At 35.7% G+C, this 16,227-nt stretch overlaps 1 protein-coding gene across 1 annotated transcript in view; it reads right to left on the bottom strand.

Annotated features, from left to right (window-relative positions):
* Positions 1–16,227, bottom strand: part of COL4A5 (collagen type IV alpha 5 chain) — a 252,629-nt gene that overhangs the window by 50,196 nt on the left and 186,206 nt on the right. The window contains exon 30 of the mRNA XM_019956152.2: positions 5,225–5,338. Within this exon, the coding sequence (XP_019811711.2) occupies positions 5,225–5,338 (114 nt within the window). The remainder of the gene's footprint in view (positions 1–5,224; positions 5,339–16,227) is intronic.

Here is a 16,227-nt window from a genome sequence, read left to right as displayed (position 1 = left end):
TGGATTTCCACTTTTCTAAGGTATTATGAATTATTAAGATACATTTCTATAATCCATAAAAAATTAATTACTAAATAAGTCAGTTATATGGGCCCTCTTGACTTTAGTTTGGCTTTGTTTTAACGTGTTGTTTTAATAACACATTACTAGTAGTTTTTGTTGTTAACTTTTGTTTCTCAGTAATTCAGCCAGGATTTTATAGAAAAATTATGATATGCAAAAATACACTCCAGAAAACAAGGTACTTAAAATATGTTTAGTGAATATGTTTAGTGAAAGGAATTACACTACAAATATAGTACAAGTTCCCACACCAACACCTATCAGCTATGTGACTTCTTAAGTCACTTAAAGTTATTGGTCTTCTTCTGGTAAATGGGGATGTGCCATAATGGACTGAAAGCTAGGGGTGAAACAGGTGACCATTCCAAGCATTTCTTCAACAATATGACCAGTTTTACTGTTGAAGATTCACAAGCAATTATTGTTATAAGAGAACAAGATGGCTGGTATTTTAAGACCTGTTTGGTGTCATTTTACCAGCATGCCTTTAAACTGATAAAATTCACTTTGAAGATTAGAGATTTCCATTTAGTTGGCACAGTAGTGATGATTCCAATGCTGCCATTTCATAGTAAAAAATACTATTAAAGGGGAGAGATATTTTATATTTATGAAATATGATGAGATACCTGATAATGTACACAATTATAGCTCTACATGGATCACTGTTTATTGTTATATTACAGCCCAAGTAGTTTTTAATAGCTGAGTTTTCAAGGTAACTATTTTGTCCTTTTAAATATTCTCTAAGAGAGCAGTTCTACAAAATAATTAAAAGACTTCAATGTGGATAAATCTTGCTGCTTTCCAAGTTTAAAGCTTGAAGATATGGCTTTTGGAAAAAAAAAAAAAAACAGATGAATAAGGTAGGAGGATCTAATGTAATAACATGGTGACTATCACTAATAACATTATTGCGTAATTACAATTTGCTAATATAGTAGAACTTAAGGGTTCTCACACACACAAATCAGTAAATATGTAAAGGTGATGGATGTGAGAACTTGATTGCGAAGATTCTTTCACAATGTATACATATATCAAGTCATCACATTGTACATTTGAAATATACTACAATTGTCTATGTCTTTTATACCTCAATAAAGCTCAAAAAATAAATCAAAGGAAAAATAAATATCCTATTTACAGCTTCTCAGAACTGTTTTCATGTGCTATCTTTTGCACCTTTTATGATGATGCTATTATATTTGGATGATTTTTTTTCTACTATTTGTTCTAATATAATAAATTTTCAATATTAAAAAAGAAAAATATGGCTTTGAGTGAGAACTACAATACCTGGTAGACCTGAAGTTCAAGAGGCAGGAAGTTACAGTTCAGAGCAAGATGAACCACCCAAGCAGAAGCAAGTTACAAAAAGATTAATTAGGTTAGGAAACAAAACTAACCATGTAAAGATTAGAACAAAAAAAGTCTACAAATAGAATGTATTAGATATTGATTCACTACTAACATATTAGTAATGAGTAAAGAAACTTGTTTTAGGCATTTGCTCAGATGCTCATAAACCTATACTATAAATATGTTTGCCAATAGAATAAAATATTTACTTCAGAAAAATACTTTTTGATGAAGATCAGCAGTACACTCTTGTTTATTTCTGATCTTTATACTGCTTTGAATGATCATTTCGGAATTTAAGCTCTTAAAGGTTAGTTAAATATAAAATTAAACTTGATTTTGTACTCTAACAGGTTAGGTTGTTGTTTAGTCCCCAAGTCATGTCCGGTTTCTTGCGACCCCATGGACTGCAGTCCGCCAGGCTCTTCTGTCCATAGGATTTCCCAGGCAAGAATACTGGAGTGGGTTGCCATTTCCTCCTCCAGGGGAGCTTCTCAACCCAGGGATCAAACCCACATATTGTCAGGTGGGTTTTTTACCACTAAGCCACCAGGGAAGCCCTTACAGGTTAGGTACAGAGAACTCAATAATTATTAGTGCATGTCTATGATGAAACAAACTACATATTCTAGGCTAAGATCTCTTCATTGTTATTAGTAATAACAGTAACATATGTTATGCTGTATTTTTCACAGCATAGATCTTTTCCATGACTATTGTCAGGAATTGGCATCCGGGTAAAATCCAGGATTAAGAAAGTCAATATAAATTCAAAAGTTCTGCTGAATCTTATACAATAACAGGAATTATATGGATATATCTATAGAGCCTAAGTGCATTAGAGGTGTATAATGCTCTTAATTTATGGACAGCCAAATGGAACAAGTTAATGGAAAAAAAAGAAAATTCCAAAAACATGCATTATCTGTGAAAATGTTACACACACACACAGTCCAAGGGTTTTATAGCCAAAAAAAGTTAGAAAATGACAATGTACTCTCCTTCATCTATGAAAATGACATGAATAATGCCTTGTTTCTTTGATTCACATTAGTGGTGATAAGTTTGAACTCATTTAGCCATGCACATGTTCCTGAGACTGGACAAGTGTACAACACATTTGACTCAGGTTGGGGTATTACCTGTGAATATGGAATTGAGTATATTTAACTGACCTCTAAAAAGATTCACTAAAGCAATTATCTTCCAGCTATTGGCCAGACCAAATAATAAGAACCAACAACTTCCATTTCTCCCTTGCTGCTGCTACTGCTAAGTCGCTTCAGTCGTGTCCGACTCTGTGCGACCCCATAGACGGCAGCCCACCAGGCTCCCCCATCCCTGGGATTCTCCAGGCAAGAACACTGGAGTGGGTTGCCATTTCCTTCTCCAATGCATGAAAGTGAAAAGTGAAAGTGAAGTCTCTCAGTCGTGTCCAACTCCTAGCGACCCCATGGACTGCAACCTACCAGGTTCCTCTGTCCATGGGATTTTCCAGGCAAGAGTACAGGAGTGGGGTGTCATTGCCTTCTAGGGCATAAGATGAAAAGCATTCTGCTCCTTGTCCTTTGGCATTTTTACCTATTCCAAATGAGGAATTGATATTCAACAAATCTTTAACTTAAAAACATGCATTAAACCGTACAGTCTGCTTTGGAAAGAAGAGTGACAAATAGTAAAGCTTAATTAAATAATAGCAGAAAACTGGAGTCAAAAGAAAAGCCTGAAAAGGATATATCTCTGGAAAAATGACAAGATAGAATACTTAGCAGTAAGTTTTCTACTACAAAATGAAACACAGCAAGTATATTAAATAAGGTTTTTATTTTAAAAATAGGTAGTTAGAACTTCAGCCATGCAGTATAAGTCGGGTGTATCAAGATATTAGTAGTAGCCTTGCTGATAGTCCTGTTATTGAGATGTACAAACAAAAATAATGGTATTTTTGAAATGCACTAAGACAATATTCTGCTTTGGTGATTCATGTAAAATTTACTTTAAAAATGAGTATACATAGATATTATCAAATACAAAATATAGTCATCCAGTGGTAAAAAAATTGTGATTTGAGAATATTTCTATATTAATAAGAATATATTCAATACATTTTTGTGGCAGTTGCTGTTAACTTCATTTATTTGTTGAACCATATTAGTTCAGATCTTCAGGTGTATGGCAAAATATATATTTACAGAAGAAAGAGATGTGATTAAATTCAGCATCATTACTTTTCCCCCTGCCCATCCTATATAGACTTTATAAATATATCTATATATCCATGAATTAGAGAGAACATTAGATGAATAAAATATTGTAGAATATTAGCTAAATTTTAAAAAGCATTAAAACACAAATAAATGTATTTTTATTTTGTTCAGATTGGTATTAATTGCTTTAATTATCTCTTTTTTATTCTTGCTCAGCTGTGATTTAAGAGTTCAAAATGCTTCTGAAACCGTATGTAATTTTGGGAAACAAAATGAAAAAACACAACAGAAATCATAAATTCTTTTTAGCCATTTTGTGAAATAGCAGGCCAAGACTATAATGACCAAACATAAAAATTGTTTTTTTCTCAAGATCCCTCTGCTATGCTAGACAGAAGGGTTTCTCATTAATGTTGAAGCACCTGCTTTTTAACCAGTTGGTTCAAAGCAACACCGTAAGGTTTCTTTTTGTTTCTAAATCAGTAGTGACATGTTAGGGGCCATTTAAAAAGAGGTAGTATGTGCCATAAAACAAATGTTTAAAATAGGGCATAAGCAAAAATAACCTTTACTTTTCAGGCTTTTTATATAGTTAATCAGTGTTTCTATATTTTTAGCATAATAAACTAACAAAATACCTATTGGCATTTAAGGTCAGAAACATATTCCATTGCTTCAAAGTCAACGATTGTATATCTGAACAGTGCATTTAAGTCATCCGATGTATTCATGTGAATTAAGGAATGACTAAATGTTCCATATTTGCTTTAATCTCATATATTATTATAGTACTTTGCAATAACAAAATCTTGGCCCACGTGTGACCCTTACTATATCTTCCTAGATTAAGATAAAAGTAATTCATATCACCAGATAGTTCAGAATCTGTAAACTCTCACATGAACACAGAGGAATCATATGATTCTCTATGAGGTTACAAGCTGACAAATCTTTTTTGAGTATTCATATTAAAAAAATCTTAAAAACCTTAAAAAACTCATAACCTTAGCATGCTTATGAGTTGTAAAGTAAATGTTGATTTATGGGCAAAAGAAGAGAAAATTCAATTAAACTCACTTATTTAAAAAATTGAGGATGCCTAAAAAATATTTTTAACAGGATTTTTTAAATTTATTTTTTAACTTTACAATATTGTAACAATAACCCTATATAAGAGACAGCAAAAAAGTATTTTTTTAATCCTGTGCTAAGAAATGTTATGAGGTTTCACAGACAAAGCTCTATTAATGCCATATAGCTACTCAGGTCTGAAATGATTAGCACCAGAAGTTCCTAAGATTCCAATGGTATATGATTAGCTCAACGATTATAAGCCATGGAAACATACTGCAATTGCTAAACTGCACTGTTGTTAATAGATCAATCTTAAATGAACAGAGAGGGGAAATATCAGGTAATATTAGCTCTTCTGCTGTGATCTGTGCTCTTTTGCTTTTATATAATTATATACGTGGACATGTTAACTCTCAGATCTGCTTTCTGTAAGACTATTACATAGGTTACACTTTATTGAGGGGCTAACCAACCTCTATATAAATGTGCTACAAAATGCATATTTACTCCAATCTTACCAGGTTGGCCTATTGGTCCAGGAATTCCTGGTGGCCCTGGTGGTCCCTGAAAACCTGTTCCTGGCAGCCCAGGAGGTCCAATTGGCCCAGGTTGTCCATTTGGTCCAATGTCACCTTTAAGGAATAAATATAGTTTAGATATTAAAAACAACAGCTGAGTCACTCGTCTTTAGCATTGGGTCACAAAGTTATAATTACAATGATTTTGTAGTATGTTTTAACTTATGTTTGCTAAACATTAACTTTCAGAATCAGTTATGTCATGTCCAAAAATTCCTACTTGAATTCTCATTGAAAATGCAGTATATGTATAGACAGACAAATGTAGGGAGAATTGACTATGTCTTCCCATCCACACAGAAGACTTACCAAGTTCTTAATAACAATTTTAGTTTTTTTCCACAAATACATTAGGCACATTATGTTTTAGTCATTTCCAAATATGACACAGATGGTTTTTTTTTTTGCAAATTACACTTTAGTTCCTATTTATTTTGATATTTACAAACACACCATTCCATTTGTCACAATGATATTTTGCATGTTATTTCTGCTACCTGGAACATCCTTCCCTAAAGACTCAGTTCAAATGTCACCTCTTATATTGCTTCCCAAGGCACCTTAGAAGAGGCCCTGAACAAAAGTAATACATGAGGTAAACTGAATGCTTCCAAAGTCATCTTTTCATTTTTGTTTAATGATTCCAATGGTCAATCTTAAGCACATTTTCTCCTTCATATGGTTCTTTCCTGATGGATATTAGCCTTACTAATTTATTATTGGTAAAAGCAGAGACATTACTTTGCCAACAAAGGTTCATCTAGTCAAGGCTATGGTTTTTCCTGTGGTCATGTATGGATGTGAGACTTGGACTGTGAAGAAGGCTGAGTGCCAAAGAATTGATGCTTTTGAACTGTGGTGTTGGAGAAGACTCTTGAGAGTCCCTTGGACTGCAAGGAGATCCAACCAGTCCATTCTGAAGGAGATCAGCCCTGGGATTTCTTTGGAAGGAATGATGCTAAAGCTGAAACTCCAGTACTTTGGCCACCTCATGTGAAGAGTTGACTCATTGGAAAAGACTCTGATGCTGGGAGGGATTGGGGGCAAGAGGAGAAGGGGACGACAGAGGATGAGATGGCTGGATGGCATCACTGACTCGATGGACGTGAGTCTGGGTGAATTCCGGGAGTTGGTGATGGACAGGGAGGCCTGGCGTGCTGCGATTCATGGGGTCACAAAGTCAGACACAACTGAGCGATTGATCTGACCTGATCTGATGTTGCCTTGAAAATGTTGTATCAATTTCTCCTAAGTTTTAATACCCAATCACTGGTATAAATATATCTAGTGGGTTAACTTTTACTGTGATCTGCTTGCTGTGTTTTGACTGTGGTCTATTGGTCCAAAACATTAGTGATACATATTCATAAAGGTTTCTATAGAGATAACCAAGATCATGGTAATGCCTTCTATGATTATTTTTTTTTACAGTAGAGTACAATCTCTGAGATATTCAAGAACAGAATCAATGCCTTTGTGTTTCAAGTGATTAAAGTAGTAGGCATACAATAAGAACATACTAAATGTTTGAGGAATAAAGGAATTACATAGCAGAAAGTCCCCAATTCTTTTTTTTTTCTAGCACCTTAGAACATTACTGAGTTTTAATATTTGAGAATGAATCCTATGTAGGATATGGGGATTCTATACTTCAGTGGTTAGGCAAGTGATTCATAGGGAGCTGATATTTAAACTAGGCTTCAACCTCTTTCTTCCCAACCTCTGTCTCAAGGCTGTTATTATAAACAAAGTATAGCGAGAGAACAATTTCCATATAGAGATTGTTAGCCATATAGCTTATCATTTGAAATGTTTCTATCTGTAAGTTTTGGGGTCACGGGTCTAAGCCTGGGAAGGTAGGTGATAGGAAACACTACCTATAACTTTGACTATCACAGTTTATAGCTGGCCAGAACTGTCTACTCAAGGACAGGAAGGTATTTTTATTTTTTTAAATATAAATTTATTTATTTTAATTGGAGGCCAATTACTTTACAATATTGTAGTGGTTTTGCCATACATTGACATGAATCCACCACGGGTGTACATGTGTTCCCCATCCTGAACCCCTCTCCCACCTCCCTCCCCATCCCATCCCTCTGGGTCATCCCAGTGCACCAGCCTCGAGCACCCTGTCTCATGCATCGAACCTGGACTGGCGATTCATTTCACATATGATAATATACATGTTTCAATGCCATTCTCCCAAAACATCCCACCCTCGCCCTCTCCCACAGAGTTCTATACATCTGTGTCTCTTTTGCTGTCTCGCATATAGGGTTATCGTTAGCATCTTTCTAGATTCCATATATATGTGTTACTATACTATATTGGTGTTTTTCTTCCTGGCTTACTTCACTCTGTATAATAGGCTGCAGTTTCATCCACCTCATTAGAACTGATTCAAGTGTATTCTTTTAATGGCTGAGTAATATTCCATTGTGTATATGTACCACTGTTTTCTTATCCATTCGTCTGCTGATGGACATCTAGGTTGCTTCCATTTCCTAGCTATTATAAACAGTGCTACGATGAATATTGGGGTACACGTGTCTCTTTCAATTCTGGTTTCCTCGGTGTGTATGTCCAGCAGTGTGATTGCTAGGTCATATGGCAGTTCTATCTCCAGTTTTTTAAGGAATCTCCACACTGTTCTCCATAGTGGCTGTACTCGTTTGCATTCCCACCAACACTGTAAAAGGGTTCCCTTTTCTCCACACCCTCTTCAGCATGTATTGCTTCCGGACTTTTGGATAGCAGCCATTCTGACTGGCGTGAAATGGTACGTCATTGTGGTTTTGATTTGCATTTCTCTGATAATGAGTGATGTTGAGCATCTTTTCATGTGTTTGTTAGCCATTTGTATGTCTTCTTTGGAGAAATGTCTGTTTAGTTCTTTGGCCCATTTATTGATTGGGTCGTTTATTTTTCTGGAATTGAGCTGTAGGAGTTGCTTGTATATTTTTGAGATTAATTCTTTGTCAGTTGTTTCATTTGATATTATTATCTCCCATTTTGAAGGCTGTCTTTTCACCTTGCTTATAGTTTCCTTTTTTTGCAAAAACTTTTAAGTTTAACTAGGTCCCATTTGTTTATTTTTGCTTTTATTTCCATGCTCTGGGAGGTGGGTCATAGAGGATCCTGCTGTGATTTATGTCTGAGAGTTTTTTGCCTATGTTTTCCTCTGGGAGTTTTATAGTTAGTTTCTGGTCTTATGTTTAGATTTAATCCATTTTGAGTTTATTTTTGTGTACGGCATTAGAAAATGTTCTAGTTTCATTCTTTTACAAGTGGTTGACCAGTTTTCCCAGCAGCACTTGTTAAAGAGATTGTCTTTTCTCCATTGTATATTCTTGCCTCCTTTGTCAAAGATAAGGTGTCCATAGGTGTGTGGATTTATCCCTGGGCTTTCTATTTTGTTCCATTGATCTATATTTCTGTCTTTGTTCCAGTACCGTACTGTTTTGATGACTGTAGCTTTGTAGTAGAGCCTGGAGTCAGGCAGGTTGATTCCTCCAGTTCCATTCTTCTTTCTCAAGATTGCTTTGGCTATTTGAGGTTTTTTGTGTTTCCATACAAATTATGAAATTATTTGTTCTACTTCTCTGAAAAATACCATTGGTAGCTTGATAGGGATTGCATTGACTCTATAGAGTGCTTTGGGTTATACTCATTTTCACTATACTGATTCTTCCAATCCATGAACATGGTATATTTCTCCATCTATTAGTGTCCTCTTTGATTTCTTTCACCAGTGTTTTAAAGTTTTCTATATATAGGTCTTTTGTTTCTTTAGGTAGATATATTTCTAAGGTTTTATTATTTTCATTGCAATCGTGAATGGGCTTGGTTCCTTAATTTCTCTATTTTCTCTTTATTAGTGTATAGGAATGCAAGGTATTTCTGTGTGTTAATTTTATATCCTGCAACTTTACTATATTTATTGATTAGCTCTAGTAATTTTCTGGTGGAGTCTTTCAGGCTTTCTATGTAGAGGATCATGTCATCTGCAAACAGTGAGAGTTGTACTTCTTCTTTTCCCATCTGGATTCCTTTTATTTATTTTTCTGCTCTGATTGCTGAGGCCAAAACTTCCAAAACTATGTTGAATAGTAGTAGTGAGAGTGGGCACCCCTGGCTTGTTCCTGACTTTAGGGGAAATGCTTTCAATTTTTCACCATTAAGGACAATGTTTGCTGTGGGTTTGTCATACTTTTATTATGTTGACGTATGTTCCTTCTATTCCTGCTTTCTGGAGGTTTTTTATCATAAGTGGATATTGAATTTTATCAAAGGCTTTCTCTGCATATATTGAGATAATCATACGGCTTTTATCTTTCAATTTGTTAATGTGGGGTATTACATTGACTGATTTGCAGATATTGAAGAATCCTTGCATCCCTGGGATAAAGCCCACTTGGTCATGATGTATGATCTTTTTAATAGTTTTTGGATTCTGCTTGCTAGAATTTTGTTAAGGATTTTTGCATCTATGTTGATCAGTGATATTGGCCTGTAGTTTTCTTTTTTTTGTGGCACCTTGTCTGGTTTTGGTATTAGCGTGATGGTGGCCTCATAGAATGAGTTTGGAAGTTTACCTTCCTCTGCAATTTTCTGGAAGAGTTTGAGGATAGGTCTTAGGTCTTCTCTAAATTTTTGGTAGAATTCAGCTGTGGAGCTATCTGGTCCTGGGCTTTTGTTTGCTAGATTTCTGATTAGAGTTTGAATTTCCATGCTTGTGATGGGTCTGTTAAGATTTTCTATTTCTTCCTGGTTCAGTTTTGGAAAGTTGCACTTTTCTAATAACTTGTCTATTTCTTCCAAGTTGTCCATTTTATTGGCATATAGGTGCTGATAATAGTCTCTTATGATCCTTTGTATTTCTGTGTTGTCTGTTGTGATCTGTCCATTTTTATTTCTAATTTTATTGATTTGATTCTTCTCCCTTTGTTTTTTAATGAATCTGGCTAATTGTTAATTTTATTTAACTTCTCAAAGAATCAGCTTTTGGTTTTGTTGATTTTTGCTATAGTCTCTTTTGTTTCTTTTGCATTTATTTCTGCCCTAATTTTTAAGATTTGTTTCCTTCTACTAACCCCCGGGTTCTTCATTTCTTCCTTTTCTAGTTGCCCTAGGTGTAGAGTTAGGTTATTTATTTGACTTTTTTTTTCTTGTTTCCTGAGGTAAACCTGTATTGCTATGAACCTTCCCCTTAGCACTGCTTTTACAGTGTTCCATAGGTTTTGGGTTGTTGTGTTTTCATTTTCATTTGTTTCTATGCATATTTTGATTTCTTTTTTAATTTCTTCTGTGATTTGTTGGTTATTGAGCAGCGCATTGTTCAGCTTCCATATGTTGGAATTTTTAATAGTTTTTCTCCTGTAATTGACATCTAATCTTACTGTATTGTGATCAGAAAAGATGCTTGAAATGATTTCAATTTCTTTGAATTTACCGAGGCTAGATTTATGGCCCAGGAAGTGATCCATCCTGGAGAAGGTTCCATGTGCACTTGAGAAAAAGGTGAAATTCATTGTTTTGGGGTGAAATGTCCTATAGATATCAATTAGGTCTAACTGGTCTATTGTATCATTTAAAGTTTGTATTTCCTTCTTAATTTTCTGTTTAGTTGATCTATCCATAGGTGTGAGTAGGGTATTAAAGTCTCCCACTAGTCAAGGCTATGGTTTTTCCTGTGGTCATGTATGGATGTGAGAGTTGGACTGTGAAGAAGGCTGAGTGCCGAAGAATTGATGCTTTTGAACTGTGGCATTGGAGAAGACTCTTGAGAGTCCCTTGGACTGCAAGGAGATCCAACCAGTCCATTCTGAAGGAGATCAGCCCTGGGATTTCTTTGGAAGGAATGATGCTAAAGCTGAAACTCCAGTACTTTGGCCACCTCATGCGAAGAGTTGATTCATTGGAAAAGACTCTGATGCTAGGAGGGATTGGGGGCAGGAGGACAAGGGGACGACAGAGGATGAGATGGCTGGATGGCATCACCGACTTGATGGACGTGAGTCTGGGTGAACTCCAGGAGTTGGTGATGGACAGGGAGGCCTGGCGTGCTGCGATTCACGGGGTCACAAAGACTCAGACACGACTGAGCGACTGATCTGATCTGATCTGATTATTGTGTTATTGTTAATTTCCCCTTTCATACTTGTTAGCATTTGTCTTACATATTGTGGTGCTCCTATGTTGGGTGCATATATATTATAATTGTTATACCTTCTTCTTGGATTGATCCTTTGATCATTATGTAGTATCCTTTTTTGTCTCTTTTCACAGCCTTTATTTTAAAGTCTATTTTATCTGATATGAGTATTGCTACTCCTGCTTTCTTTTGGTCTCTATTTGTGTGGAATATCTTTCTCCAGCCCTTCACTTTCAGTCTGTATGTGTCCCTTGTTTTGAGGTGGGTCTCTTGTAGACAGCATATATAGGGGTTTTGTTTTTGTATCCATTCAGCCAGTCTTTGTCTTTTGATTGGGGCATTCAACACATTTACATTTAAGGTAATTATTGATAAGCATGATCCTGTTGCCATTTACTTTGTTGTTTTGGGTTCGAGTTTATACACCCTTTCTGTGTTTCCTGTCTAGAGAAGATCATTTAGCATTTGTTGAAGAGCTGATTTGGTGGTGCTGAATTTTCTCAGCTTTTGCTTGTCTGTAAAGCTTTTGATTTCTCCTTCATATTTGATTGAGATCCTTGCTGGGTACAGTAATCTGGGTTGTAGGTTTTTCTCTTTCATCACTTTAAGTATGTTCTGCCATTCCCTCCTTGCCTGAAGAGTCTCTATTGAAAGATCAGCTGTTATCCTTATGGGAATCCCCTTGTGTGTTCTTTGTTGTTTTTCCCTTGCTGCTTTTAATATTTGTTCTTTGTGTTTGATCTTTGTTAATTTGATTAATATGTGTCTTGGGGTGTTTCACCTTGGGTTTATCCTGTTTGGGACTCTCTGGGTTTCTTGGACCTGCGTGACTATTTCCTTCCCCATTTTAGGTAAGTTTTCAATTATTATCTCCTGAAGTATTTTCTCATGGTCTTTCTTTTTGTCTTCTTCTTCTGGGACTCCTATGATTCGAATGTTGCAGCATTTAACATCATCCCAGAGGTCTCTGAGGTTGTCCTCATTTCTTTTAATTCTTTTTTCCTCTCTGATTCACTTATTTCTACCATTCTATCTTCTACCTCACTTATCCTATCTTCTGCCTCTGTTATTCTACTGTTGGTTCCCTCCAGAGTGTTTTTTTAATCTCATTTATTGCATTATTCGTTATATATTGACTCTTTTTTATTTCTTCTAGGACCTTGTTAAACATTTCTTGCATCTTCTCAATCCTCGTCTCCAGGCTATTTATCTGTTACTCCATTTTGTTTTCAAGATTTTGAATCATTTTCACCATCATTATTTGGAATTCTTTATCAGGTAGATTCCCTATCTCTTCCTCTTTGGTTTGGTTTGATGGGCCTTTATCCTGTTCCTTTACCTACTAGGTATTTCTCTGCCTTTTCATCTTTAGATTGCTGTGTTTGGGGTGGCCTTTCCATATTCTAGCATTTGTGGTTCCTCTTAATTGTGGAGGTTCCTCACTGTGGGTGGGGTTGAATGGGTGGCTTGTCAAGGTTTCCTGGTTAGTGAAGCTTGTGTCGGTGTTCAGGTGGGTAGAGCTGGATTTCTTCTCTCTGGATTGCAATGAAGTGTCCAGTGGTGAGTTCTGAGATGTCAATGGGTTTGGTGTGACTTTGGGCAGCCTGTATATCAAAGCTCAGGGCTATGTCCCTGTGTTGCTGGAGAATTTGCGTGGTATGTCTTGCTCTGGAACTTGTTGGCCCTTGGGTGGTGCTTGGTTTCAGTGTAGGTATGGAAGTTTTTGATGAGCTCTTATCAATTAATGTTCCCTGGAGTCAGGAGTTCTCTGTTGTTCTCAGGATTTGGACTTGGCCTCCTGCCTCTGGTTTTCAGTCTTATTCTTACAGTAGCCTCAAGACTTCTTCATCTCCTTTCGAAGACAATGGGCTGCCTTTCTGCGTGCCTGATATCGTCTGCCAGCATTCAAAAGTTGTTTTGTAGAATTTGCTCAGTGTTCAAATGTTCTTTCAATGAATTTGTGAGGGAGAAAGCGGTCTCCCCGTACTATTCCTCCACCATCTTAGGACTGCCAGGAAGGTATTTTTAAAAGTGCTTATCTGAGAAGAATTTGTATTGGTTCAGTTTGGGGCCTTTGCTGGCAAAATATAGCCTGGTTAAATTTTGTTCTGCTGTTCTGTTGCTTTAATCAGAATCAATCCAACTTTTTTCAGGAGCATGGGGTTGTTTAGACTTTTCTTGGGGGGCGAAACTGTTTACCAGGAGAGTCTAGTTCCTTGCAAGCCAGAAAGGAAAAAAGAAACAATCGCCAAACCAGTTAAGATGAATTCTATTCATATATATAATTAGGGAAATCAAAATCAAGGGGATAGAAGAAACCAATAAAGAAATGAACAAAGGACATGAGCCAGTTACATGAAAAATATATATCCTTTAAACATATGAAAAGATGGTCTATTTCACTCATAATAATGGAAATACCATTATTTTCACTATAAATTTAAATTACCCTGAAAGTAAAGGCAAAGGACCTAGTATATCCAAAGAAATTTTTTTAAAAGAACAAAGTTGGAGAACTTACCTTACCTGACATCAAGTCATACTATAAAAATACTGTAATGTAAACAGTTGGTACTGACTTAGGATAGTAAAATAGGTAGAATTGAGAGCACAGAAATACACCTACACATAAAAATTATTTGATTTTTGACACAGGCACCAACATAATCCAATGGGGAGAGAGCTATTTTAAATAAATGATGCTAAGCAAAAATCATTTAAAATGGATGACAGTCTCCAATATAAAAGCTAAAACTGTAAAACGTATAAAAATAAAACAGAATATATTTGTAACTTTGGAACAGGGAAAGTTTTCTTGGGCAAAACACAGAAAATAATAATCATACAACAAAAAAACTGATAAATGAAAAATCAATAAAATTAAAACTTTTGCTCATCAAAATACACTGATAATAAAATGAATAGGCAAGCCAGACAGGAATAAAATACTCATAAACATATATTTGACAAAGAACCAGCATGCAGGATATGTAAAGGTCACTTTCAACTTATGAATAAAAAGGGGGAACAAACCATATTTCAAAGTGGGAGAAATATCTGAATGTGTAGCTAATCTGCACATACATGCAAAAGAGCTCAACATCAATAGTCATCAGGGAAATGCAAACTGAAACCAAAACACATTACCAACATACCTACTAAAATTCAAAAATGAAAAGATCAATAACAGCAAATGCTGGAGAGAATGCAGAACAACTGAAACTTTCATACTGTATTGGTTAGAAAATGATACAATCATTTTGGGAAATGGTCTATTAGTTTCTTTTTTTACTACTAGGTATAGGTGATTTACAGTATTATATAAGTTTCAGGTGTACAACATAGTGATTCACAATTTTTTTTCAATTTTTATTTATTTAAAAATTTTATTTATTTTTTAAGTGGTAGAAAGCTGCTTTATAATTTTGTGTGGGTTTCTGTAATACTATAGTCAGTATTACAGAACAACTGTACTGTGATTCACAATTTTAAAAGTTATATAGTCCATTTATAGCTATTATAAAAATACTGGCTATATTTCTGGTACTGTACAGTATGTCCTTGTAGCTTATTTTATACATAGTTTCTACCTCTTAATCCCTTACCCTATCTTACCCCTCCCCACTGATAACCACTAGATTGTTTTCTATATCTAAGAGTCTGTTCCCTCTTTGTTATATTCACCAGTTTTTTTTTTTTTTTTAAGATTCTACATATAAGCCCTATCATACAGTATTTGTCTTTTTCTGTCTGATTTGTTTCACTAAGCATAATATCCTCCAAGTCCATTCATGTTGTTGGAAATGGCAAAACTTCATTTTGCCTTTTTTTTTTTTTACTGTGTGTGCACGTGTGCTCAGTCATGACTCTTTGCAACCCCATGGAATGTAGCCCACCAGGCTCCCCTGTCCATGGGATTTCCCAGGGCAGAATACTGAAGTGGGTTGCTGTTTCCTCCTCCAGAGTGTCTCTTGAGTCTCCTAAAATGGCAGGCAGACTCTTTACCACTGTGTCACCTGGGAAGCCCTGTTGTGAATAGTACTGCCATGAATGGGCTCCCCAGGTGGTGCTAGTGTAAAGAACCTGCCTGCCAATACAGGAGATGTAAGAGACACCGTGTTCAATTTCTGGGTCAGTAAGATTCCCCCGGAGGAGGGCATAGCAGTCTACTCCAGTATTCTTGCCTGTATAATCCCATGGACAGAAGAGCCTGGTGGGCTATAGTCCATAGGGTCGCACAGAGTTGGATACCTGAAGCGATTTAGCATGCACACACTGCAGTGAATATTAGGAGGCGTGTGTCTTTTTGAATTATAGTTTTCTCTGGATATATGCCCAGGAGTGGGATTGCTGGATCAATATGGTAGTTCTATTTTTAGTTTTTTGAGAAACTTCCATACTGTTTTCCATAGTGGCTATACCAATTTATGTTCCTACCAATAGAGTACAAGACTTCCCTGAGAAAGGTCTAGTAGTTTCTCATACAACAAACACACATTTTTCTTATGACCCAACATTTCTACTCTCAGCTACTTAATCAAGCATAATGAAAGCATATACCCATTAAAAATTTGTAAAATAATGTTCTTAAGAATTTTCCTCATAATAATACAAAACTTGCCACAGTCCAGGTATCCATCAACACTGAATGGATAGACAAACTTTGATATACTTGTACAACAAAACGCTCAATAAAAAAAAATAAAGAACTACTGATAAACACAACAACGTGAATGGATTTCAAAAACAATAGTCTGAGTGAAAGAAGCCTTACAAAGAAAGTACA

Source organism: Bos indicus, chromosome X, assembly GCF_029378745.1.
Source record: "Bos indicus isolate NIAB-ARS_2022 breed Sahiwal x Tharparkar chromosome X, NIAB-ARS_B.indTharparkar_mat_pri_1.0, whole genome shotgun sequence".
NCBI classification, from domain to species: domain Eukaryota; kingdom Metazoa; phylum Chordata; class Mammalia; order Artiodactyla; family Bovidae; genus Bos; species Bos indicus.
This window is presented reverse-complemented; position numbering and strand designations above follow the sequence as displayed.